This window comes from Polypterus senegalus, chromosome 12, assembly GCF_016835505.1.
Source record: "Polypterus senegalus isolate Bchr_013 chromosome 12, ASM1683550v1, whole genome shotgun sequence".
NCBI lineage: Eukaryota > Metazoa > Chordata > Cladistia > Polypteriformes > Polypteridae > Polypterus > Polypterus senegalus.
This window is the reverse complement of record NC_053165.1, coordinates 140,500,232-140,527,971: the sequence shown is the minus strand read 5'-3', so window position 1 is coordinate 140,527,971 and position 27,740 is coordinate 140,500,232. Positions and strand designations below refer to the sequence as shown.

At 44.0% G+C, this 27,740-nt stretch overlaps 1 protein-coding gene across 1 annotated transcript in view; it reads right to left on the bottom strand.

The window, feature by feature from the left end:
- Positions 1–27,740, bottom strand: part of LOC120541724 (guanylate-binding protein 1-like) — a 40,347-nt gene that overhangs the window by 11,122 nt on the left and 1,485 nt on the right. The window contains exons 3-8 of the mRNA XM_039773620.1: positions 25,100–25,209; positions 21,945–22,138; positions 21,460–21,702; positions 16,075–16,352; positions 7,570–7,782; positions 5,747–5,849 (exon numbers count right to left, since the gene is read on the bottom strand). Coding sequence (XP_039629554.1) covers positions 5,747–5,849; positions 7,570–7,782; positions 16,075–16,352; positions 21,460–21,702; positions 21,945–22,138; positions 25,100–25,209 — 1,141 coding nt within the window. The remainder of the gene's footprint in view (positions 1–5,746; positions 5,850–7,569; positions 7,783–16,074; positions 16,353–21,459; positions 21,703–21,944; positions 22,139–25,099; positions 25,210–27,740) is intronic.

The following is a 27,740-nucleotide window of genomic DNA, read 5'->3' as shown; positions in this document are numbered from 1 at the left end:
TAGGCTAACTTTTTTTTATTTTTTTTTTTAACTGTGAATCAGTAAGGCTTCCATCTATATTTTTATTAGTTTACTTCCTGATATATTCTGTTTTTTTAATACAATGTAATAAAGGTACTTGTCCTATCTTTTAATCCTACATGTGATTGTTTTTCCATTATAAAAATGTGGACATATAATGCAAAGTTTTAATGAATATCTCCAAGCGTGTTTTTGTTAAACTGGTTGGCTGAGTGTAATTGTAAAACGATGATTTTCATAGGCTGTATTTAAACCGAGGTTGTATTTGTATGAGCTTCATGAAATCCATATTCTGATGCTACGGCAATCAAATACAGTAGTGTTGTCACATTGCTGCTCTCTATATGCGGGCTGAGATTCCAGAACTGTGTAGTGTGTATGTTCTCCCAGTGTTTGCATGTCTTTCACATGGGGACCCCTGTTTCTACTCAAAGTTCAAAGGTGTGAATAGCAACCTTTTATGAGCAAACACATTTGTGTGTATAAGTATTCATTATTGTGAATGGCACTCTTCTTGTTATACATTCCTTCCATTAACTCCCAAGGAACCAAATAAAGTTCAGAAAATTCATAAATTTCACCTTATTTAGAAATACAAATCTAGAATGCTTTTTAGGACTCTCATATCTATTGCCTGACTTGGTAAGACTACTCACTAACAGCTACAGGAAATAACTGCACAAAATTGAGCATTCTTTAAAAAATCATTTGTTTGAATATTTTTATATATATAGCCATCCATCCATCCATTATCCAACCTGCTAATTACTAACTACAGGGTCACGGGGTCTGCTGGAGCAATCCCAGCCAACACAGGGAGCAAGGCAGGAAACAGACCCTGGGCATGAGGCCAGCCCACGGCAGGGCGCACCCACACATCAAGCACAAACTAGAGACAATTTAGGATCGCCTATCCTGCATGTCTTTGGACTGTGGGAGGAAACTGGAGCACCCGGAGGAAACACGGGGAGAACATGTAAACTCCATGCAAGGAGGACCCGGGAAGCGAACCCAGGTCTCCTTACTACCCACTGCACCACCCATATTATATATATATTATACATATATATAGTATATATGTGGCCTGTTTAAAAAATATATACAGCTTAAAATAAGATATTTGCTGTGCTTTGGAATGCAAAGCATGCAGTATTTCGCCCAGCCTGTTGGTGCACAACACATTATTAAACGTCAAATATTATTACTGCATACGAGTACAGGGCATGGTGGTCCAGTGGTTCATGATTTAGCCTTACAGTTCCAGGGGATGGGGTCTAAATCTCTGCACACAGACTGCCACTGTACACAAACATGGTCTATGTGCATTTTGCAAGTTCTTCCTGTGTGTGTGCACAAGCTTTTCCTCCTCATGTACCCCAGTTTTCCTCCCATGTGTTCATTACTTTAAATTGGCTTGGTGTGTGTAAATCTCCTCAGCAATGCATCACCACTCTCTAAAGGGGCAGATTCTGCTGATGCTGCCATGACGGTCTGTGGCCCTAATGACCCTAGACAGGATTAAATAGTTGCAAATTTGACATACAAACCCAAATCTTTACTTTAATAAGGGAAACTGGTCCTGGGATGGTGGCATTGCATGCTTCTTTTATCACACAACAAAGGACACAAGCAAAAGTTGGGCAAAATCCAGAAGTGGCCTGAAACAAAATAGGTGGTATACCAACTCAAAACTTTAAATAATTTGACATTGACAGCAAAAGTATGTATATTAAATTGATTCATATTCTGAAGTTTCAAGATTTCAGAGTTTATCCCAGTAGCACTGGGCACATGGTAGGAGCCAATCCTGGGTAAGATGTTAGTCCATCACAAGATACACACGCACACAGACTCATCCATGTGTGGCATCTTCAGGACTGTCAGTCAAATTATCCTGCATGTATCTGGGAAGTCGGGAGAAGTTGGAGAACAACGAGAAAGTTAAAAAAAAAAAAAAATTACCAACAAATTAACGCAGATTTTGGATCAGTAAGGTAGCAAAACTAGGCCCTGCCCCACCCATAATGACAGTAGAACAGACAAAAGAATCTTTGAGTAGTTACTGTAAATGTAAATATGTGAAAAAACACAGCAGCACATTCAGTCGCAGAAGAAATTTCATTCTTGTGTCAATAATACACTGGGGTGCCACCAGGGGATGCTGCTGGGAAAGGGCTTCTCTCACTGCTTATGGAGGTTGTGGCACTAGAAGTCCTTCCTTACTGGCATAAAAGGGACTGCTCTGTCTCACCCAATCAAATTGAAGATTGGACAAGAGAAGGGTAACAACAACAATGCTAACCTGAGAAGCAGTGGAGGAAAAGAAAGATGAAAGAAGTATAGTAGTGTGGAAGATCGAGCCTGTTAAGAGGTATTAGTGAAGAAATAAAAATATCTGTTGAACCCAGGACTTGCGTCTTTACAGTTGTGTCTGGAGTTTGATGCTCTGAGATGCCCTTTTAGGTCACAATGCACATACACACACAGACATTGTATAAACACACTGTGACGGACAGCCGGGTCCCATGCCCGGCCGGGACGCCTCTGATGCATACGTCCCGGGGAGCCATCATGGACTTTGCAATACCTCCCGGGCGCTTGGGGCAGTCTCCTGGCACTGGATTCCTCCTCAATCTCCCCCGTGGCTCCATGGGACATGGAGTCCACCACAGCAGCCCGGTTGGGAGATGGGGTGGCCGCTAGGGGGTGCTGCAGAGTTCCAGCCACCACACTGGACGGTTTATCAGCCCCACCCGGAGGTGCAATTAAGACCAGCTGGTCAGGCACCTGGATCACTTCCGGGTGGGGCATAAAAGGGCCTGCCTCCCAGCAATCGAGGCCAGAATCGGGAGGAAGAGGACGAGGTTGCCTGGGAAGAGTGGTGGAGCAGGAAAGTTTGGTTTTGTGTTGGTTTGGTGCTTGGTTTGGTGCTTGGGACTGTGTTTGGGCTGTGTGGCACGGGAAGGCGTGTCACGGCTGAAGAAAAAAAATAAAACCTTTGAGTGTGAACCGTGCCTCTGCCTATTCTATGCGGGTCGGGCGCTATAAAGCGCTTGTTTACACTGGCGTAGTCGGCAGGATCCCGCCCGTCCATTTGGGTGGAACCTGCGTTTTACTCTTGCTGACCCGGCATAGCGGCGCAACAGCTGAGGCACGGTTCTCGGCTCAGCGGCGTTGGAGAGCGCGCTCCCGACGCAGCTACAGGCAAGCAATCGGGCAGGACTGCACAGCACAGCGCACTGAAGCGCGCACACGCGGCAGGAGCCGCAAGCCAGCACACGCAGTACAGCGCGAAAGCGCGCGCGCGCAGGGGCGCAAGCAGGCACGCGCAAGCCAGCGGGACTATCAGCGAAGCCGCCGAGGAGCTGCTGCAGGCGCCTTTTGTCATGGGGAAGAAAAAGCCGGGCGGACACAGAGGCCAACTGGCAGGCGCCGCCACGCTAGTTCGCGCGCGGGTTGCAACGGAGGTAGGTGGCGAGTTGCGGGTATGTTTTCCGCCTGCGGGTCATCCTACCTCCTGGGCGCCGAGGCGGCACCGGTGCGGGCAGGGGCAGTGTCCATGGCGTGGCAGCGGAGCCAGCTCGGGGTGGCGGCGGAGCTGTGTCTTTCCTCGGCTTGAGCCAGCGGCTGGCGGAGGAGAGCCGGACGAGCTTCCCAGCGCGCCCTGCAAGTGGGGCAGGAGCGGCTCCATGAAACAGGTAAGCGGGGGCGTGTGTCAATCACCCGCCGAGGAGGATCGGCAGGCGGGGATGGCGGGCGCCCTTCCCTCTCCTCCAGACTACCGAAGGGCCCTGTGGGGATCCACAGGGTCTTCTTGGCACGCTTGGCGGAGGGCGACACGGAGAGCCCAAATCCACCGCCGGCCGCCACTATTAATGTTTCTTGGGCTGTAGGGAGGTGAAGTCCGTTGTCCTCGCCCTACAGTCCCTTTACAAGTTTTCAGGTCCTGTCGGAGGCGAAGGAGGGCTGGAGAAGAAGCTCGGTATCCCGTGCGGGACCCTGGCTGAATGGCCGTGGCGGCGGGTGGCCAGCCTCCCACCGGCAGGACAGAGCGGTGCAGGTAAGTGAAGCCGGCACCGCAGAGAAATGGGCGGGCACGGCAGCAGTGTTGCTTAGTACTGCCTGTCAGGCGGACCCGCCCACCACACGAGAGGCTGCTGTGATGACTGACAGCAAAGGCGGACGGCGCGGGAGGCAGCAGGTGGAAACCGGCTGCCAAACAACCCGCCCGACCGCTAAGCGCCAGTCTTGCGGCAGTCCAAAGGGCGAGGCGGTGCGGGGTCCCTCCTTTTCTCATAGGGGACTCAGACCGCCAGTGCGACCCAAAGGAAAAGGGGAACGGAAGAGGAAACCGGAAACCCGTACATAGAGCAGTGTATGCCTGGACGGCTTGGAGCGAAGGAGGGCTGCACTGCAGGCGGGAACGTCACAAGCCCTCCTCGGAGGGGCGAAGGGCAGATGTTCCCTGCCTGCTTCCGCATGCAGAGGGCCGTACTGGAGGAGTGGCGGTGTTATGACTGTGGCGCGGTGGCCATGTCTGGCGGGCTTGTCGAGGGACATCGGGCAACGCCCCAGACCTGTTTATTCTGTTTTACAGGCGCAGCAGCGGAACCAGGAATGCCGACTCCCATCCTGAGAAGACCGGCCCTCGCGGGGCAGGCCGATGAGCCCACAAGCCTCATCTGAGGGAGGGGCCATGTGACGGACAGCGGGTCCCATGCCCGGCGGGGCGCTCTGATGCATACGTCCGGGGAGCCATCATGGACTTTGCAATACCTCCCGGCAGGGGCAGTCTCCTGGCACTGGATTCCTCCTCAATCTCCCCCGTGGCTCCATGGGACATGGAGTCCACCACAGCAGCCCGGTTGGGAGATGGGGTGGCCGCTAGGGGGTGCTGCAGAGTTCCAGCCACCACACTGGACGGTTTATCAGCCCCACCCGGAGGTGCAATTAAGACCAGCTGGTCAGGCACCTGGATCACTTCCGGGTGGGGCATAAAAGGGCCTGCCTCCCAGCAATCGAGGCCAGAATCGGGAGGAAGAGGACGAGGTTGCCTGGGAGGAGTGGTGGAGCAGGAAAGTTTGGTTTTGTGTTGGTTTGGTGCTTGGTTTGGTGCTTGGGACTGTGTTTGGGCTGTGTGGCACGGGGAAGACATGTCACACGGCTGAAGAAAAAAGAAATAAAAACCTTTGAGTGTGAACACGTGCCTCTGCCTATTCTATGCCGGGTCGGGCGCTATAAAGCGCTTGTTTACAACACACACACACACTACTGCCACTAGTCTGAGGGAGATGTGTTAGTAAGAATTTCATTGTTCTGTATATACCCGACAATAGAATGAAATACTGAACATGTAAAATGGCAGCAGTTTTATCATGAGCTCAGGTTTTAATTAGTCTAATTATAAAGCCATACTTCAAGCTCTAATTAGTGTAGTTATATCATGCTGCAGATAATTACCACTGCAATTAAACAAGAGAAATGGTTTATGGCAGTCAATGCATCCAAAGCAAAAGCTTAGCTCGATATACCAGCACAGCCTCCATTTTAGAATTTTCACCATGAAACCAAGAGAGAGAGAGATCGAATGAATGCCAAAGCACAATGGGTAATGTGGAAGACTTAAAACAACAGACATTATTATTTACCTATTTACCATTTTGCAAAGATTACATTTTGTTAGAGTAAGACTGCTCAGAGCAAAAAGGAAACCATTCACACTCACCAGCTATCTGCTTCTCATTTTCAGTTAGCTTTTTGTCAGCCTGGAGAATGGATTCTGCTTCTGCTTTCTTCTCAGTCAGAAACTGGTCGAGTACTTCTTCTGCCTGAGAAATGAACACATTTCTTATTACTAGACAGGAAGCAAAGAATGCTCTTTTAAGATGGAGACTATGTTGATTATGGGTGATGAACATTAACACAACTGGTCAGCTAAAGGCCATGTCATGTTTGATGCCTCTTCTGAAGATTTTCAGATGTAGCCTTCATTGACGTAATCTTATTGAGTTGGAGTGATTAGACCGTACACTTCTGCAAAGCCGGTTGCATAGGCTGCCATACCCAGGGACTCACCCCAACAAGATTAAACTGGTTTGATTGTCTTAATTCATAGAAGTGAGCTCTGTGTGCATGAGAGCCGACAACCAATGAATGCTCATTTTTTAAGTACAATGCATATAATACAGTCATAAGGTAAGTTTTGGAACTCACAATGAGAAGAGGAGCTTGACTCCTTGTGCTTGGCTATCCATCTCTTATGGTACAAGTTTGGTATATTGCAAGTTAAAGTTATCTTTACACAATCATGCTGTATACACAGTTTTGGTTTAATAAATAATAGAAGAGATACAGTATGCCATTTCATCATAGTTTGAGAGGAGAGAAAGAAAAGATAAACTATATAAATAATTTTTTCTATGTATTTAGTGATCTAGAGAAAAGGAGCAGAGTGTCAAGTTGATTTTAACCTACTGCTGTAATAGCTGAAAGGAAATGTAATTCAACTTCTTCCACACAGCACCAATTGTTATCACCATTTATAAAGAATATGATCAGTAGGTCTAGAATTAAGAAAGGAATATAGATAATCAATGCTTCCTCTAGACAAGAATCAAAAGATTTTTTTCACACAGGATGGCAGGAACAAATACCTCACTTATTGACAGAAAAGCCACACAGAAGCTGTGGAAAAAGATGTAAGAAACACAGTTCATGTAATTATAGATATGTAGTTTTAACATTGTGTAATTTTTGGGTAAGATTTTGTCAAATATTTAACACTAAGTCAGTCAGTCATTATCCAATCTGCTACATCCTAATACAGGGTCATGGGGGTCTGCTGGAGCCAATCCCAGCCAACACAGGGTGCAAGGCAGGAAAAAACCCCAGGGCACCAGCCCACTGCAGAGCACACACACCAGGGACAATTTAGGATCGCCAATGCACCTAACCTGCATGTCTTTGGACTGTGTTAGGAAACTGGAGCACCCAGAAGAAACCCACACAGACAAGGGGAGAACATGCAAACTCCATGTAGGGAGGACTCTCCTAACTGCGAGTCAGCAGCGCTACCCACTGCGCCACCGTGCCGCCCATTTAATACCAAGTGTTTAATTAAATATATTATAATGTCTTTTTAATTATTGATGTTAAGAATTAGCAGTACGGACAGGAAGGTGGGGTATCAGGATAAGTCAAAGGCTTATCTCTGATGGCTATAACAGAGTTTGCCTGGTTCTCAGTAGGACTATTATCATTAGGTAGTTTACTTTATTGTTGCATTACACCTCATTTTATGCATTGTTATAATTTTGCTTATCTGTTCCGAGAAAAACCTATACTACGAACTCCAGTGTATTTGTTACGGGGTCACATCTGGCACTGAAAACACTGAAAGTCTGACCTTCCAGTGCATTATTGCCCTCTAATGGAAACATGTAGTAAAGCAACTGCTCAACAAGGATAACATTTAATAACAAGGTGGAAGGAACTTAAATCTTATTTCACTGGTCTTTCCAGAGTTGTGACACAGAGGAGGTTACTCACTTTCACTCCCTTACGAGGAGTTGCACGGAATTTCTCCACCACAATGTTGCGGTCTTCACAGTATATTTCATAGCCACCAACTGAGGCGTACAACCCGGCCTGCAGCTTCTGGACCATAAAAGCAGATTCATCCTCCAGTAGTTTTCTGCATATCTGTATTGATGAGGTTTCATTCATTTCCACAATGCTAACATAGTGGCGCATTATTTGCTCCTGTGAAAAAAACAAAAAAATATGGGAATGTTTTTATATAGCAACTTTCACTAATATCACTTTTATTAAGTGCTCTTCTTGAATAGCAAAATATAGTTTGTCACGCACACGCGAGTAGGGGGCTGCAGACAGACCTTAATACGATCGGAAAGACATACGCCAGGAGGGAGTGGCGGGGTACTAACCTTTCTCTCTTTGTTTCTTACAGAAGAAAAGACACACCGCCACCATGAGCCTGCCTCCTACAGTTTCCCGCAGTACGCTACTTCCGCCCTTCCTCCGTCCTCTACACATGACGTCATTGATCCCATCATCCACCACGGCTCCTACCCAGCATTCCTCCACTTCTGGCCCCTCCTACATAAATACTCCTCCGACGCCATCTTGCAACCGTCAAATCTGTTGAATGTATTTCATAGATAGATAGATAGATAGATAGATAGATAGATAGATAGATACTTTATTAATCCCAAGGGGATTAATGACTTTGACCGTGATATTTCATATACTATTATGGATTATTTTTCAGTATATGGGGCCGGAAACCCCAAATCTTTATGCTTGTTTGTGCTTTCTTTACAGTGGCGTAACCGGCAGGATAGACAGTCCATAAAAATGTCAGAAGAACAGGACCTGAACTCCGTGCTGCAAGGGATGTCAGCACAGATCTAGTCCCTACAAAGAGCGCAAGATGCGACGAAGCGGGAACTCGAGGAGACAAAATCCAGGTTGGCCACCACAGAGACGGTAAGACCAGATCCGCCTCGACCGACACCTCCTCCTCTAGTTTCCCTTATCAGATGCCGATGAAATCAAGTCATACTTGGGCATCTTTGAACGGACGGCCACATGGAACCAGTGGTAGCGGTCTGAGTGGGTGTCCATCTTGGCACTCTATTTGAAGGGACCCGCGCAGCGGGCTTATTACGACCTCTCCGAGGAGGAGGCCAAGAATTATGTCCTCCTAAAACCGGAGATCCTGGCACGCTACGGCATTACGCCGGGCCAGCAGGCGAGCGAATGGAGGAACTGACAATTTGACCCCGACAAGCCGGCCCGAGCGCAGGCCTTCGACTTCTGGGCCAAGATGGGGCGTTGGTTACGGCCCGAAGATCCCCAAGCCGGGAAGGTGGTAGAACAAGTGGCCTGTGAGTGGCTGGTTAACGCCATGCCAAGTTACCTCGCCCAGCAGGTCCGGCGGCATCCTTTTAAGGACATACAGGGTCACCTGGAAGTCCTGGCGCCTCAGCTCGCGGTCCACCGAGCCGGGGGGTCGGAAAGGCAAGCTCGCGGGAACCGACAGGGACGTGCCACCACCCCCGACCCCACTCAATGCGCTGCGGAAGCGCCGCCGAGAGAAGCTGGCCTCCCCGCGCTGTTTCAAGTGTGGTGTGGTCGGCCATCTACTACCTGCGTGCCCGCTGAACGCGGAACCCATCGACTGCACTTGGGCAACCACAGAAAGGTACTGTGTCCTATCGCATCCCCTGGCAAGTCCTAATACGGGAGTGGTTTTAGTAAATGGGCACTCGGTGGTGGCTTTGTTTGATTCCTGCAGCAACATAACCATTGTGGTTTGCCGTTATGCTTTACAGTGAAAGTGGCTAAACCAGCACCTACAGGTCACTTGTGTGCATGGGATGACCAGGTCTTACTGTTCCGCAGAGTGTTATATCGCATGGAATGGGGACTTGACTCATTTGCCGGTGGCTGTGTTACCTGAACCCCCCTTTCCGGTGATTTTGGGACATGACTGGTCGCACAATATCTGCGGTAAAATACACACCACTCCCGGGGCCTCGTTGGGTCTGGTTATGAAGGGGCGGGGCTCCCTTTACCGCGGTCCACACACCGTGCTTTCGGGCGGACACCAGTGACGCAGGATCCCAGGGGGGTGCTTCTCCGGCGACGGACCATGACCCGGAAGTATCCGCCGGGGAGGGCACGAACCAGGGAACCCTTCCTGTCACCGATACACAAGATCCTCTGATTGGCCTGGATCATTAGTTTCGATCCACACCTGCATCATTTAAAAGAGAACAGTGGAATGATGATTCCCTGAAGTTCGCCCGGAATGCTATTGTTGTCCCCGGCGGCCGACAGGCTGACGATTCCATGCCACGGGAGCCCTTTTTTGTCCTGGAAAACGATCTGTTATATCAAGTTGCGGCCCACAAGGGCGAGGTGCGGAAGTTGCTGCTAGTTCCGCGTACCTTCCGGCGGGAGATATGCGAACTAGCTCATGCTCACCTCTTAGGCGCCCACCTCAGGGCCGAGAAACCTTGGAGAGGATAAAACTCCGTTTTTACTGGCCCGGGATCAATGAGGAGGTCCGGTGTTTCTGTCAGTCCTGCCCGGAGTGTCAGATTTGCCAGATACCTAGGAGGGACCGTGCTCCTCTCGTTCCCATACCTCTGATTGATGTTCCCTTTGAGAGAATAGGGGTGGATTTGGTAGGACCCCTGGAACCCTCAAATCGTGGCCATAAATACATATTGATCATGGTTGATTACACAACCCGATATCCAGAGGCGGTTCCCCTGCGCTCCGCTAATACAAAAAATATCGCACAGGAATTGGTCCACCTGTTTTCTAGAGTGGGTATACTTAAAGAAGTCCTCACAGACCAGGGTACACCCTTTACCTCGGATACGTTCATGGAGGTTGCCAGGTTACTCCGTATTAAGCACCTGAAGACGTCTGTCTATTACCCGCAAACAGACAGGTTGGTAGAACACTTTAACCAGACTCTTAAACAGATGCTATGCAAGGTAGTCAGCGCGGACGGTAGAAACTGGGACCAGCTCTTACCATTCGTACTTTTTGCTTACCGGGAAGTACCCCAGGCCTCTACAGGTTTCTCCCCTTTTGAGTTATTATATGGACGACAACCCCGAGGACTATTGGATATAATAAAAGAAGGTTGGGAGGCAGAGGCCCTACCCTCCACCAATATACTAGAGCATGTGGCGCAACTGCACGACAGGCTCAATAAGATTAGGCCACTACTAAAGGACCATGTGACTCGCTGCTACAATCGCAACTCGGTACTTGGAAGTTCCACCCGGGGGATCAAGTGATGGTGCTTGTTCCTACCTCCCATTCTAAATTATTGGCTCACTGGCAAGGACCCTACGAGGTTAAAGAGAGAAAGGGGCTCGTTAATTATTTGGTTAAACAACCAAATCGTCGGCCGAGCAAGAGGATCTACCATGTAAATTTATTAAAACCTTGGAAAGACAGGGAGGAGTCTCCCAACAGTCATAGACCCCTCTCCCTATTTGCATGCACACCTGCCCTTAACCTCGGTGATGAGCTGACACCCCTTTAGTGGCAGGAGTTAACCCAGGCAATCCTAGCTGTTCCCGAAGTAGTGAGCGAGGCACCAGGCCGGACTTCACTGATTGTGCACGATATTGTCACAGCACCCAGAGTTATAGTCCGGGAGAGACCCTACAGACTCCCGGAGGCAAAATAGTGCCGAGGTGGAACTTGAGGTTCAATGGATGTTGGACATGGATATTATTGAAGAGAGCCAAAGTCCCTGATCCAGTCCTATTGTCCTTGTTTCTAAGCCAGACGGCTCCTGGAGATTCTGTAATGACTTTAGACGTCTTAACCAGGTCTCTAAATTCGATGCCTACCCGATGCCATGGAAAGATGACCTTATTGAACGCTTGGGTACAGCTCGATATCTGACTACCCTTGACATGACAAAAGGGTACTGGCAAATTCCCTTAACGGCATCTGCCAAGGAGAAAACTGCCTTCAGCACCCCTAGTGGACATTGGCAATATAAGAGCCTCCCATTTGGACTGCACGGGGCCCCAGCAACCTTTCAGCGTCTGGTGGACAGAGTGCTAAAGCCCCACCAGTCCTATAGTGCCGCCTACCTGGATGGCGTAGTCATCTATTCCGGCACCTGGAAGGAGCATCTATTGCAGGTATCTGCTGTCCTTGCGACACTAGCAAAGGCTGGCCTCCGCATAAACCCCCGTAAGTGCTTCTTTGGTCTAAAGGAGGCCAAGTATTTAGGCTACCTAGTGGGACGAGGACAGGTGAAACCACAATGTTCAAAAATTAAAGACATCCTGGAATGTCCCTGTACGAATACCAAGAGACAGGTGCAGGCTTTCTTGGGGTTAGCGGGGCACTACCGTCAGTTCATGCCCCGCTTCTCTGAAAGAGCAGCACCCTTGACTGATTTAACGAAAAAGGGCGCTCCCTTATACATGGTATGGAACGACAAGGCAGAACGAGCATTCAGTGACTTAAAGAAGGCCCTGACATCGGCACCAATATTGCGAACCCCTGACTTTACTCTTCCTTTTATTCTCCAGACCGATGCTTCGGACTCAGGCCTGGGTGCCGTGTTGACCCAAAGTATCGATGGTGTCAAGCACCCCGTAATGTACCTGAGCCGGAAACCGCTGGACCATGAGACCAGGTATGTGGCAGTGGAGAGGGAAGCCTTGGCCATTAAGTGGGTGGTGACACATTTACGTTACTACCTGTTGGGTCACGAATTCACTCTGGTGACTGATCATGCTGCTCTTCATTGGATGGCACTACATAAGGAGTCGAATCCCCGAGTCACCAGGTGGTTTCTGGATTTGCAACCATACAAGTTCACGTCACTTATCGTCGTGGCAACCTTCAGGCCAATGCCGATGCCCTCTCCCGTATTCACGACCTCTCGGTTTGGTCCGCCCGACCTGATGAGTCTGGGCTGAAGGTTGGTCGTGTCACGCACGCGCGAGTAGGGGGCCACAGACAGACCTTAATACAATCGGAAAGACATACGCCAGGAGGGAGTGGCAGGGTACTAACCTTTCTCTCTTTGTTTCTTACAGAAGAAAAGACACACCGCCGCCATGAGCCTGCCTCCTACAGTTTCCCGCAGTACACTACTTACACCCTTCCTCTGTCCTCTACACATGACGTCATTGATCCCATCATCCACCATGGCTCCTACCCAGCATTCCTCCACTTCCGGCCCCTCCTACATAAATACTCCTCTGACACCATCTTGCAATTGCCAAATCTGTTGAATGTATTTCATGACTTTGACCGTGATATTTCATAAACTATTGTGGATTATTTTTCAGCATACGGGGCCGGAAAACCCATATCTTTATGCTTGTTTGTACTTTCTTTACAAGTTATAGAACAGCAAAATATAGAGCAATCCAAGAGAAACTGGGTGGCCATTTGGCCAAAATGAAATTCAGTCTTTAAAGACGGACATTTTGTCCTGCTAGCCTTTACCTAACAAATGAATGCTATCCTAGGCTCTAATTTATTAAAAGCTGTCTATAGATATTTTGAACCATTATTGCCTGTCACTGCGGTGGGCTGGCTCCCTGCCCAGGGTCTGTTTCCTGCCTTGTGCCCTGTGTTGGCTGGGATTGGCTCCAGCAGACCCCCGTGACCCTGTAGTTAGGATATAGCAGGCTGGATGTATTGCCTATCAGTTTTTACAAATGACAGGCATCTCTGTCCAAAGTTTGTACTGGATTTGGACTCGATAGTATCACCTGAACTGGATTAAGTGTGTTTGAGAGCATTATATCATTACAGATTTCAGTCTACTGTATGTTCAAAATGTTTTACTGTTACTGTTTTACTTTACTGTGTAAAGGTTGGACATGTTCTCCTATTTAAATCCCCAACCTTCAAATTCTTCAGTCTTCCTCCCACATCACAAAAAAAAAAAACACATGTGGGCAAGTGTGAGGGTGACACTTAATTACTTAACTGGTCTCTTTCTGAAAGGTTTGGACTTGGACTATGGTGTTCTATAATGGATAGTTGTGCTCCAACCAAGGGAGGTTCATACCTTGTACTCCACACATCCAAAACTGACAGGCTTTCCGCAGCACAAAAATGGAATAAGCAGGATCAGAAAACAGATTGGTGGATCAATGTTATAGTAATGTATAGCACTTTGAGTTATACGTAGAACTGTATTCTTTCTCAAACCCACTTAATCAAAGTAAATGAATGAGTTATTGGGGGAGTTTTAACCTTTAATGTCGTAAACATTTTCCAATCCATAGCAGGGCCCACTGGTGCACCTACCCACACTTGCTTTGCTAACCAATTTACCTAAGCTAAAATTTTTAGCATTGCTGGAGTAAAATTTGAGCAGATAAGAAGAAGGTGAGCAAACTCCACACAGACAATGAATGGGCATAGGATCAGAGGAATGGTGCTGAATCAGTGAAGAAGAACTTCTAACAACTGTACTCTTATGATACCTAAGTAAAAGTAGAATGTAAAAAATAAATAATAATAATAATACATGTTTAGTGGGGTGACCTGGTGGCTCAGTGGTTAGTGCTGCCATGTCACACACTTGGCATCATTCATTCAACTGCTGAACTCGGTCACTGTCTTTGTGGAATTTGCACATTTTTTCAGTTGTTTTTCTCCAGGGACTCCAGTGTTCCTCCCACATCACAAAGATCTGTTTATTGTGTTTCTAAATTGGCCCAATATGAGCAAGTGTGGGTGTTTGTCCTTAAGTGGGCTCTACACTTGGCTAGCACCTCAATGCAGGGTTAGGGTCTTCTTTGCACCTGATCCCATCAGGATAGGCACCAATGACACCCTGAATTTGATGTGTGAGAGTGTTATCACAATTTCTGTTTTTAGCACGGTTAAGAGATGTTCTCAGAGTCAGCAGAGTGTGTGAACAGTTATTGTGAACGTCAGTTTTTAAGCCCATGCCCCAAATAATATCTTAGGATGGGTTTCATATAATGCAGCAAATACAGAATTAATTAACTGTGTAAACTATCTAATAAGATAGTGTTAAAATTGGAGAGATGAACTATAGCTCTTAGCACCTGAAAACACTTTAAAATAGTTATCTGCAAAGCAGATAAGAAACTGTGCTAAAGGCCTATGGGTGTTTTAACAAGGATATCTTATAAAAGCATTTTGTCAACCTGGAAGAAAATAGCTGTGGGAATTTAACATTACAATTAATAGTACCAGGGGGCTTTGTTCGCCAAAATAAATGCTATGCACCGTTGTGAAAAGGGGGGATAAATGCACCCAAGGAGGCGTGGTCGCTCCTCCGAAACCCCTCTTAAATGGTGATAAAATGGAAAACAAATACAGTTTTTTTACCTCCTCTTTGCTCAATCAGCTGCTGGCTTGCTGCTGTTGCCGTGCCGTGTGATCTGCATCTCGTGCAGCGCTTCAAACATTTAAAATCCTATACAGCAGCTGTCCTTTTGTCTCACTGCCTTGTCTCTCTTCTCCCCCAGACACCCTCAAACACTATGCAATCTCTTTTCATTGTTCCGTTATTTCACAGAGTAATATTTTCCGTTTGTTTGCGCTAATGCGATCTTTACTCTCATTTTTTGAGACTTTCAAATTTTCCTACTTCCATTTTGTCTAACCTGCTCTGCCTGTGTATTGCACCAACGTTTTTGAATTCTTTACGACGTTCTACTTTGTCATCTACTCTTTGTCTTTTTCCGGCTCCGGGCATGGTTAAATCTCTTAGCACAAAGTCTCGTCTTGCGGGACGTGAAAGTGTCTTTTGTCTTTCTGAGAAGGTCACGTCTCGTCTCTCTGAACAGGTCTCGTCTCGTCCCAATGTTTATTTTAATATAATAGAGAGAAAAGAGTGCAAGTCCTATGCTCGGTTTGCTTTTCTGGTTGTGCATTTTAGTGAGGATTCCCTATGACTGTCCATCCAGATAATGATACAGCATGCTAAAGGTGAAATCAAGCAGATGGGGATTTTACATCAGTATGGTCTCGTTGAGATGGTCCCCATTTCGTTCAGTAAAATATTTTCACCAAATTTAACAGAAGTTAATATCAAGGAGTTCATATTAAATCTATTATGTACTTAGAAATTCACTTTGCATCTGTCATGACACTAGGAGACAAGTTATTTTAAAATACATTGGAAAAAAAAAGTTTGGTCTCAAAATGTATTTCTATTTATTCATATTGCTTCTATCCAAAAACATTTAAACATACCCAGGTTAGGAGAAAATGACAAATTAAAAGGTCCTTTAAGTGCAATAAAATTACAAAGTTTGGGTCAACACAGGTTTGAAAAATTCTTAACATTGTGCCTTCTACTCTTCCTTAAAGACATTTCCCATACTTAAAACCTGCAACGTATAGAATATACATGAATTAACAAAATGGAGAAAAACCTTATTTTTTTGATATTTCTGATACATAAGCGACAAGAGACTAACATTAGGCTAAAACTCATTTCGATTCAGTTAACTTGCTGAACATATGAGGAGTGCTTACCGCCAAGTTATTCTGATGCTCATGGTTCTCATCCTTGAAAGATCTTTTCATGAAAATCTCCAGTGCCTGCTTCTCCCAGTGTGCATGTTTCTGAGAGAGCTCCTCTTGCGTCTCTGGAAAATTGAGGGACTGCTTCATGCCTTCTTGGTAGGCCGTGAGCCCTTCCCTTGTGGCAGACTCATTCTCAATCTGCGCCATGGCAATCACAGCATTCTCAAGGCACGGAACGTCACCACTTCGGATAGTTTCAACATAGGTGGTAGCCAGGCTGCCCAGCACTGCGAAAAGAGAAGATGTTTACAGTTGTGCAATTAACATTAATGTTGGCCTCACTGCTTCAACCAAAAGATTCTTTGGTAGTCAATAGAATGGTCTGCTGGTGTTGCCTCGGAACATTTTAATAAAAAAAAAAAATCAAATGTGCATAAAGATCACTTTCAATCAGTGACTTAATTTTTAATTTTGGCAGACCAGTGACAAAATAAAAATATTAAAATTGTAAATGGAAACATTAAACAAAAGACTGTTAAAGTTGTACTACTGAATCTACTGTGAACAAATATAGTGTTTTTAAACTAATAAGGATTAATTCAATACTGTATGGCTATCATTATGTACTGCAACAAAAATAAATAAAATACGGTTGAAACAGCGGACAAATTTGCTAAAGAAACATAACAAAAGATCCATCCATCCATTTTCTAACCCGCTGAATCAGAACAGCCAATCTCAGCCAACACAGGGCACAAGGCAGGAACCAATCCTGGGCAGGGTGCCAACCCACCGCAGGACACACACAAACACACCCAGCACACACTAGGGCCAATTTAGAATTGCCAATCCACCTAACCTGCATGTCTTTGGATTGTGGGAGGAAACCCACGCAGACACGGGGAGAACATGCAAACTCCACGCAGGGAGGACCCGGGAAGCGAACCCGGATCTCCTGACTGCGAGGCAGCAGCGCCGCCACTGTGCCGCCCATAACAAAAGATTTTAAGAAAAATATGTTAATAAGGTCACCGGTTTTACATTTTTGTAGCTGTAAAGTTGAATGAGACCAGTCCTCCATTATTTTAGAACATAGTCCCATATGTTATCTGTTGTCCACTGGCTTAAATAGTCACTGCTCTAAAATGGTGTCCCGTGCTGAGAATTATTGAGTCAAATGAGGACCCACAAATTTAGACCACTGGCCATCTTTAATTAATTTATTTATTTTGCTCAAATATATTAAATGCAAGCAAATCGTAAGCAATTTTCTCTATTTTTTGTGTGCAAACTGTACCCCATTGCTCTTTCAGTTTGGACGCTTCACTTTATGCTTGTAAAGAATTCTACTTTTGTGAAGGGCTATATTTTGAAATGTTATTTTGTTTGATCTGCGGTGGGCTGGCGTCCTGCCCGGGGTTTGTTTCCTGCCATGCACCCGGTTTTGGCTGGGATTGGCTCCAGCAGACCCCCCGTGATCCTGTAGTTAGGATATAGCAGGTTGGAAAATGGATGGATGGATTTTGTTTCATCTGTTTTAAACAACTGTGCATGAGTCATAAGTATGTCATGCTTTACAGATGCATCCATGAACAAAAAAGTACAAATAATAATAATAAGATATATAAAAACAAATGTATATAACACACCCAGAGTATTTATGCAACAATCAAATACAGTGGAACCTCGGTTTATGAGTAACTTGGTTTACGAGTGTTTTGCAAGACGAGCAAAAAATTTTAATAAATTTTGACTTGATAAACGAGCGATGTCTTGCAATACGAGCAGTATGGATACACTTTGTCTGCTGAGCGTCATGTGATCACAACTGAGCTGATGGTTCTTCTCTCTCTCTCCTTATCTCGCTCGCCCAGCGCGTCTCTCTGTTTACTACAGCATTGTGACTGTGTGCGCTGTGAAGTGCGAGTCCCCATCTTGCTCCCCAAAACATGAAGCTGAGTCTCAATACTTTAACACTAGCTTTATTCAGCTTGAAACAGCAACAGCGCTGTTATTTATTGCAGTGGGATCTTTATAATGTTCCTTGTATGACCCATTGACGACAGGCGCTTATAGCATGTCTGCGATCTTTTTGGATGCGCTTATACAGCGCTGGGAGACTGCGATTGCTTTGGGACACTGTTCCGCGTGTCGTCCTGTTGGGTGGAATCCCACATGAGTTTAGAAACTCACACCAGCCATGATTCTTTTTAAAGGTAAAGTGCAGGTTAATTTGTATTATGTATTTTACTTTATATTTTGTATTAATCATTTTTATATGAATAGTTTTGGGTTGTGGAACGAATCATCTGAGTTTCCATTATTTCTTATGGGGAAATTTGCTTTGATATACGAGTGTTTTGGATTGCGAGCACGTTTCCGAAACGAATTATGCTCGCAAACCGAGGTTCCACTGTATATATATTTATTTTCAATAGAAGACCATTGAATTTTCATGTTTGGTTAATTTGACATCCTTGCTATAGGTTTCCTTGCTTTATATTCAAAGTTGAAATTTAACTTGAAAATGTAAAACAAAATACACATCATTATGGTTGTGACACCTCCTAAAGGACACCCCAAGGTGTTGCAACACTTAGTTTAGAAAGCTCTGAATTATGCATTGTCCTGTTGGTAAAATGGTAAGTATATTAAGTGTAATGGTAAGTATATTAAGTATATTGTGTGGTATGAAGGGTTCCCTGCTCAGCTTTCTCTTTGATTGTCACTTTTTGCATACACAGAGTCCCATTTTGGTGTTTTCAAGTGTCCAATTTCTTTGAGTTTTAATGTGCATCTTTGAAGCAAAAGTGCATAAGTCTGTAAAAAGTATTAATATACATAAAAGGAACAAAATACAAAATAAAACACCAAGCATCAAGAATTTAACTCACATTTGAATATTTACTTGTTTTTAATATGAATATTAAAGCCTTCAGCTTTGGCTAATTTGACAGCCCTACTCCAAATCCTAGCCTAAGGCATTAATCAGTAACCTATGGAGAGCATTACATTCCTATACATGGTGAGATGTGTTAACATCAGTGCTCTAAAGGCCTGTTTCACATTTCATTTTTCCTGTGGTTTTGCAACTCTGCAGCTCACATAACTGAACAGGTCTGAATTTTCCTCTAGCGATCGTCACCAGCATTGCTTAACTTTCACAACATTACAGACAACGCAGGGTGTTTGCTAAACACCCCGCTTCAGGAAGACTAATAATTGATCCTATAAAATTGATGTGTTTGCTTGTGTTATTAATTACAACAATATTCCGGTGTTTTTAGAATGCTTGAACAGTGCACACGTACCAAGGTTACCATTATTATCTCTGTCCAGTTAATTTCATTTTATGGTCAGCTCAAAGCATTTCATTATAAGTGTAGGTCAAAAGCATAGTCTGAACTCAGTGTTTTGCATAGGTGGCCAAGGTGATCTCTTGAAATGTAGTCATGCAAACTAGACTGCCGCTTTTGGGTGAAACTGTACTTTAACCACTTATATTAAAAATGAACATAGTTCATGCAAAGACAAAATTGTCATGAGCTCTTGAGCATGGGAAAGGTGTTATATAAATAAATTATAAATAAATAATAATTATTATTGTGATACAAAGCAAGTGAACCAGAGTAATGGGGATTGTGGAAGAGAGGTGAAAAAGAGAGTGCAGGCTGGGTGGAATGGGTGGAGAAGAGTGTCAGGAGTGATTTGTGACCGACGGGTACCAGCAAGAGTGAAAGGGAAGGTCTACAGGACGGTAGTGAGGCCAGCTATGTTATATGGGATAGAGACGGTGGCACAGGGGACAGAGCTGGAGGTGGCAGAGTTAAAGATGCCAAGATTTGAACTGGGTATGCCGAGGATGAACAGAATTAGAAATGAGTACATTAGAGGGTCACCTTAAGTTAGACGATTGGGAGACAAAGTTAGAGAGGCGAGATGTGTGGTTTAGACCTGTGCAGAGGAGAGATACTGGGTATATTGGGAGAAGGATGCTAATGATGGAGCTGCCAGGCATGACAAAAAAGGAGAAGGCTTAAGAGAAGGTTTATAGATGTGTTGAGAGAGGACATGCAGGTGATGGGTGTAACAGAACAAGATGCAGAGGACAGAAAAATATGGAAGATGATCCGCTGTGGTGACCCCTAACGGGAGCTGCCGAAAGAAGTAGAAGAAAGCAAGTGAAACACTTCCAAAAACAAAAGTGCATTTTTACACATGTAGAAAATATTCATAAATTGCTGTGTCAAAATGCATTTCAACCATATAATGCTACCGTTATTTTGGCCAAGCCACTCTTCCTAACAGGACCATTTCTAGCCTTTTGGAGCCTTGTGTTGTGTGAAAGAAATCAGCTTTACACGCACTCTGGCTAGCTAAGAGAAGCAGGTGCAAACCACAAAGTGCAACTCTGTGAAAGAAGGGTCTACTATATATGAGATATACCACCTTATACAAATGGTACACATTAACAATTCTATCAATAAATTTCAATAAACATGCCAGGGTAAACTGGTTTTGAGGCTGAAATGCCCAGGCACCATCCTAACTATATGGGTTAGGATGCCCCTCATTGCTGCATGGCCACAAGCAATGCTAATAAGCACTCTGCCTTGTGGACATAAATGGAGACCTCAGAGAGAAGGAGAGCCATTGTGATCAATGGTGGCACACACAGCATAAAGGTAAGAAGTCACACTTTGCAAAGGGACACGGGCCTGCCAAAGGTTCTTTTTCTACTCTAAACTCTTTGCTTTCCTCTCCTTTACCAAATGGCCATATCATATAGTGTTAGCTTACTTGTTCTCATAGTACTAAATGTTGCTATTCTTCTAAATTGATATTTTCTAAATACCACATTTGTGATTGATCAATCAATATAAAGTACAGAATAGACATTCTTTAAATAGTTTATTATTGCATATTTAAATAAGTGCAATTTAACACATCTATGTGTTGTGAATGGAATCCATTAAGAAGGCTAAACAAATGTTAGACTATATATCACAATGTGTAGAATACAAGTCATAGGAGGTTATGCTTAAGATTTATAAGGCACTTGTTAGGCCTCATTTGGAGTACTGTGTGCTATTTTGGTCTGTTCGCTACAAAAAGACATAGCAGTACTAGAAAAAGTGCAGAGAAGAGTTGTTCTTCAGTACAGGTTAATCCCTTTGACAACCATGAAAGAACCAGTAGATGAAAAGATTAACCCAATTTCTGTTTTATTTCTTCACCTCAAATAATTGATCAGGTACATTGTATGCAACTATGATACCTAAACCTGACTTTCAAGAGAACTTTTTGAAAGGTACCATCGTTTAGATAAAGTACATGCTAAACATGTCCAAAATACTATGGGAACAGAAGCCTGAAAGCCCAATGAGCACTTACTTCTCCCAGTGACTTTGTGACCACCCTTGAGTTTCTTCACATCAGATTGCTGAAAGACATACTTGCAGAAGTCTCTGGTGGCCTGCACAAAGGATGGGCAGAGTTCTGTCTCAGGGAGGAACTCCATATTCTTCATCTTCTCTGGAGCAGTTGGCGGAACGAAGACAAAGCACTTACGGGTTGGGAAGAAGTTTCGGATGCATTGTCGTGGAAGGTTGTAGTCAGACACCTTTTTTCCTATGCCTAAATAGATAAGGTAGTTAAAACAACAAAATGTTTATATCCTAAGTATATTAACAATATACTGTATATGGAAATGTTTGCAAGTAGAAATTAGAGCAGTGCTATCATAATGACAAGCAAAAAAGTCCTTATTAATAAAAAAACAAATAAACGAAGATACCATATTTTTATTGTGATTCATAAAAACACTAACATATTAATCACTCTATTATAAAATTCTATATCCTACACGGATTAGATACCTTTTTTGAGCGATAGAGCATTCTCCAAGTACTCGTCCTGTGTAACATCTTTGCCTTCAATTTTCAGCTCCAGAGTGAAGTCACGCACTGCCCAAACAAAGTTGGGAAAGAATCGGACATAGTGAAGGTCATCTTCCTCCTCGTTATCAGCCTGAGATTTTACCTTGATCAGATCTGTCAACTCAGTCACATACCCATCAGTGTTAAGGAAATGTTCACCCTAGTGGGATACTCTTTTTAATACCCCCATACAAAGACACAAAGGATAAGTGGAAGGAATGAATGGCACTACATTTACTAAGTGACATTGTAACGGTCGTCTGGAATGTGTGCGCATCACTATGAGTTTGTAGCTTTTCCCATTCCTGTTATTAGTGGAATGGCTTAATTTGTAAGGCAGGCCATTTGTACAGGGGGAGGGGAGCACCTGGCTTAGAGGGCCAACAGACTGTACGGGGAGGAGCCAACAGTATCTAAATGGATGGCGGGAAAAATGGGAAGAGAAGCGCAAAGCCTAGATAGAAGTGGACACCATCACAGGAAAAGGCAGGAGGGAAAGGATTGACACTGCATGAAAACATCAGGTGAACCCAGGTTCATTTCAAGATGAATTATTTTTACTTTCTGATAAAAGGTATTCGGGAGAGGACCTGATGAGCCAGCATAAGGAACCGTTAATCTATACATTTCCCGGAATAGGAGGTATGGTCATTCCCCACCGCAGACTGAGCTCGACATTCCGTACAGATAATATTTAAAGGACTGCAAATACATTTTTTTTTTCTTGCTCAGATTTCTGCATTAGTAGCTTATGTGTTTTTGCCGTGATTTGTGTTGGGAGGGAAGCGCTGCAGCACGATATCATGTATATAGGGTTTTTTGGGTGTATTGTCTTCCAATAATCATTTTTTACTTAACCCTGCTTTCACTAGGGATGGAGTGGTGGCTCTGAGACTACGGATCTGCACTTGTCGGTTCGAATCCCGTAAAATGCAAAAAGGGACTCTGCTCTGTTGGGCCCTTGAGCAAGGCCCTTACCCTGCAATTGCTCCATCTTGGGTATGATGTTAATCTGCATCCAGCCCTGCATGTAGGCCCTCCAACCTGAAGGGAAAAACTTGGGGGTTGGTGGCAGAATTGGCATTCCGGCCACTATAAAAAAACCTCACACTTTTCCACTCCATCTGAACTAGTGTGGTGCTCCACTTGTTGCATGGCTGCACTCGGGTCCTAATCTGGATCCTGAGTTGGTCTGTCGTGTCGTGTGGTGGGTGCGGCAATGCAGTGTATCAGTCCGTGCTCCTAACCTCTCTCCTGCTTTCACTGGTGTGTCTCTATAGTGTGGATGAAAGGACTCTTACTTTGTTTTAGCTAGTTAAACAAAGATTGTTTAATAGACTGCAAATAAAAGATCATAAAAGAGAACCAAAAAATCCAAGATGTAGTAATCTGGATGGTCCACTTATATTTATATGGCTATAGTATAAATTGAATATGAAGCTGAACACTCAGATTTCCAATGACTTTACTTTCTAAAGATCTCAAAATTCAACATTCCAGGCATTCACTTTCATGTTCATCTGGTTGGTATCTGTGGCAGGCAGTGCCAGGACTAACTGCAGTTCATGATCTATATATAGTCACTGTTATTTAGCCTGAACAAGTTTGGGCTGTTAACTGTTCAGTTATTAAACAGAAGTGCAGAGCCTTTTAGCCTGAGGAGCATTCTGAGATGCTTGACACAAGCATATAAAATGCAAGTAATCTTGCTCAATAACTGCGTGATAGATAGATAGATAACTTTATTAATCCCAAGGGGAAATTCACATAATCCAGCATGTGAAAAAGGCAGCAGAACTCTTTTTTGTATCACTAAACAAACATAATGTGCAAACATACAATAATAAATAAATAAAAGTAAGCTTAATTATCAGTTATTCACTTCTGTCTTCAATGTTAAGATAAGGCAAATTCCATTAGTGGGCACAAGTGCACACATGACAGGTCAGTTATTAAAATTTGTCCATTCCAAAGCTGTCAGTCATTTCTGGCAATGAGAATCATCATTCATTGTGGTGCATGAGGGCAATGGTATAGCTAGCAAGTATAACCAGTAAGTGCCATGGTAGATGGACTGGCATCTAAACTGGGATGAGGTGGATCCTTGTCCAGCCAGGAAGCCATAATGGAAGAACAACATAAAAGGAGGCATAACCTGACTGGGATTGGTTTGGTATTACCCCAGTCGGGGAAGACATTTATGGATGGACTGGGGGACCTTGTTCCCCAACAGCAGTTCTTCCCCCCAGTATAATAGATGACAGTGCTCTGCTGGCATGAACCAAGTATGGCCAGCCACAGGGATCCATGGGATTTGTGGTTTTGAGGGACAACCCTGTCAGAGGTCTTAGGTGCTGGTAGAAGAAGCTTCTGCAAGAAGGACCCCATGCTTTGGTGGTTCCAGCTGATCCAAAAGTGCTTCCATCAGACTATACACCCTAGCACTGGAAATACTCCTGTGTCCAACATAAAAGGAAGCCATCCAGCCTCCACCAGCTGAGTCAGAGTCAGGAGGCAGAGCTCATTCAGAGGAGTAACAGGAGCTATTGTGGTTTGAAAGGTGTTATGTGGATTTTGAAAAAGGCATTTGTAAATTAAATAAAGTAAATATTTACTTGCACCTAGGACTCTCTTAGTGTGGTCTGGGGTTTAGGGGCTCAGTGATGCCCCCTGGTGGTCACACCGGAGATGTGTCATAGTTGAGAAGATCCATAGGAGGTCTGGTGCATGGCACTTTTATATAAGTAAGCTCTCTACCCAAGCCAACAAATGACTGCTTGCTGCTAATCTTAACTGAAACAGTCAGCCATTTTGCTGCCTGGGTTCTCAAAGAAACACGGCTTTCCAGTGTTATATTGTGACACATCCCTCTTTCTGGTGACAAATGCAATAAGCTCTTAAAACACAGAGGTTCAGGACAAGACTGGGTGTGGCACGGAGACTCCCAAATAGACCAGAGGGCATAGAACAAAGTGAGCACAGCCAGTACCTCACATTGGCCTAAAATACAAAACAAACAATACTGATAATGCAAGCCATGGGATGTTACCATTTTATGAAAAATTAAATAATCAAAAATTTAGATTAAAGGATACTGAAGGTTTTCCAGGGCTTGGTTGTCTATGGTGCCCCGGCTGTTATAAACAAAAGAGCTGCCAAGCAGGATAGCAAGAGCAAAGATCCAGCAGTCATTTTTTGTATCCCCCTGTGGGAAAAAAACATTACATTATAATCATTCTTGTGCATCTTGCTTTTTGCTTTAACTGCATTAAAAGAGTGATCATGTCAGGTGTCCACGATGGCTAAAATTACATAAAGCTTTAAGAAAAATAAACTGCAATAAAAATAAAGACACAGTTATGACATTCATTTCAGAACAGATGCAGCCAAATGCATGGCCTAGGGTAATGTGAACGTGCTGAAATGCACAAGACAACTGGGGCCAAACCACCACAGGAAGGACAGGAGTTGAGAACTAACCATAAAGAAGCAGTTTGAACTTCCTGCGTTTACCTTCAAGATAGAGTTCTTTATTAAAAATAACCTTTTCAGCTGCCTCAACCAATCTTTATGTGTGTCTGTGTACGGCTTAAGGATGACACTTTAGATTTCCCAAATTTGGATCTCGCTCACAAATACAGTGTAGGGCGTAAGGATGGGCAACATGCAGAAAGATACCCAGTGAATGCGCAGATAGTAATAAACACACACCAGAAACTCCAATTTGGATATCCCTCATAAAGAATACAGATTTTATGGATGATGCAAGTGTGTTTGTTTATAACTGATACGAGTGTTTGCCGAGACGGACTGATGCTCCACCCAAGGTTACTGCTTTATGCTCAGTGATACCTGGACATGATTTGGATCCCATCAATCGTATGCTAGAAAAAAATTTGGTTCAGATTATAGATGGATTTTATTTATCATATGGGCAAACCTAAACAATGATGGACATTTTTGAAAGTCTGTCGTTTTATTTTTTTAATTGAACTATCCAAACAAAATATATAAAAAGGCATACAGTCCCGAGAGGGGTGGCACAGTGGCGCAGTGGTAGTGCTGCTGCCACCTTGCAGTAAGAAGACCTGGGTTCTTTTCCTGGGTCCTCTCCCTGCAGGTTAGGTACATTGGCGATCCTAAATTGTCCCTAGTGTGTGTGCCCTGTGGTGGGCTGGCACCCTGTCCAGGGTTTGTTTCCTGCCTTGCGCCCTGTGCTGGCTGGGATTGGCTCCAGCAGACCCCCGTGACCCTGTAGTTAGGATATAGTGGGTTGGAAAATGACTGACGGATGGTCCTGAGAGAGCACTAAATATATGAAAAGTGATACATTTCAGGAAATTAGCAGCATAAAGGTAATTGGGCTGCAGTATTCAGGCAGAACTCTAAAAACACAAGCATGCTGGAATCCATCTTCCACACAAAATATGAGAGGGATTATATCAAGAAGTATAAAACAAATATTGAAGGGAAGAGAAAAAAAAAGCAAAATCTTCTCTCTCCATGTCATTGGGTAAATAGAACTATTACAACTTCCAAGGGGATGAATAATCAATTACACGGTTTTATATTTGCAATGAATTTAGTCCACTTTGCAGAGATCTGTTTAAACTTTGACATTAAAAGAGTCTTTTAAAGTTAAACAATGTCAATAAAATAAAAATAAAATCGACTGTGACTCAGTTCTGTATAACAATAAAATGTGCAAACTTCTAAAGAAGTGAACATTTCTTAAAGACATTAGCAGTGGAGTCAGCAGACCTGTTGGGTTTCTGAAATTCACCTTTAAGTAATATGCAATGTACTCAAAGCTAGAACAACCATTGCTCGAGTCCATACTTGTCTGTATTCCTTCTCTGCTTCTCTGTTTAACTTCACAGAAGAATATCCTGGTAATGCATTACTTTAGGGAATGTCTGGAACATAACTGCAGCTTTGGAATTCTAACAACACTTTTCATTTTAGTTCTAGAAGCTGTGCTTTTGGATTGGATTTTAATTCTATGAATCTTTCGCATTTCTGAATGAATTTTTATTGAAGACTGCAATAATCCTTGATAGCTACAAAACACACAGTAGCAAATTAAAGATATGAATTAATTTTGTCTGGGTGGGCTGGCGCCCTGCCCAGGGTTTGTTTCCTGCCTTGCACCCTGTGTTGGCTGGGATTGGCTCCAGCAGACCCCCATGACCCTATAGTTAGGATGTAGCGGGTTGGATAATGGATGGATAGATGGTTGAATTAATTTTGTTTCATCTCTTTTAACAGTTAGACATACTATACAAACTTTACACAATAGACGATTCAAGGTAGAATTGAAGCCGAAACCTAAATCTAGTGTGGCAGCAACACTAACATGGTACAAGGATTTTTAAATACCCAAATCTGTTAAGAAAAGAAAATCATTAAATAAATAAAAAGACACAGCATTGCCTACTTCCCTTTCAAAAATGAAAAAAAACAGGAAATGAAACTGCCCCACAACTACAAGTTAAACTGTAAAAAGTTTACAGTTTCGAATGTTTGTGGCTTAGAATTTCCTTTTACTGCCTTCCCCTCCCCAGTGTCAGGCTCTCATTAAAATGAAAAGTTTGTTTTCACAAGTTAGTTTTAGTAAGGCATTAAGTATTACATCCCATTTATACAATCAGCTAATAAGGCACACAGAAATAAAAAAAAAAAAATCAATGTGGCACTAGTTTATGAAAGCTACCCGAACAATTCTATAACATATCA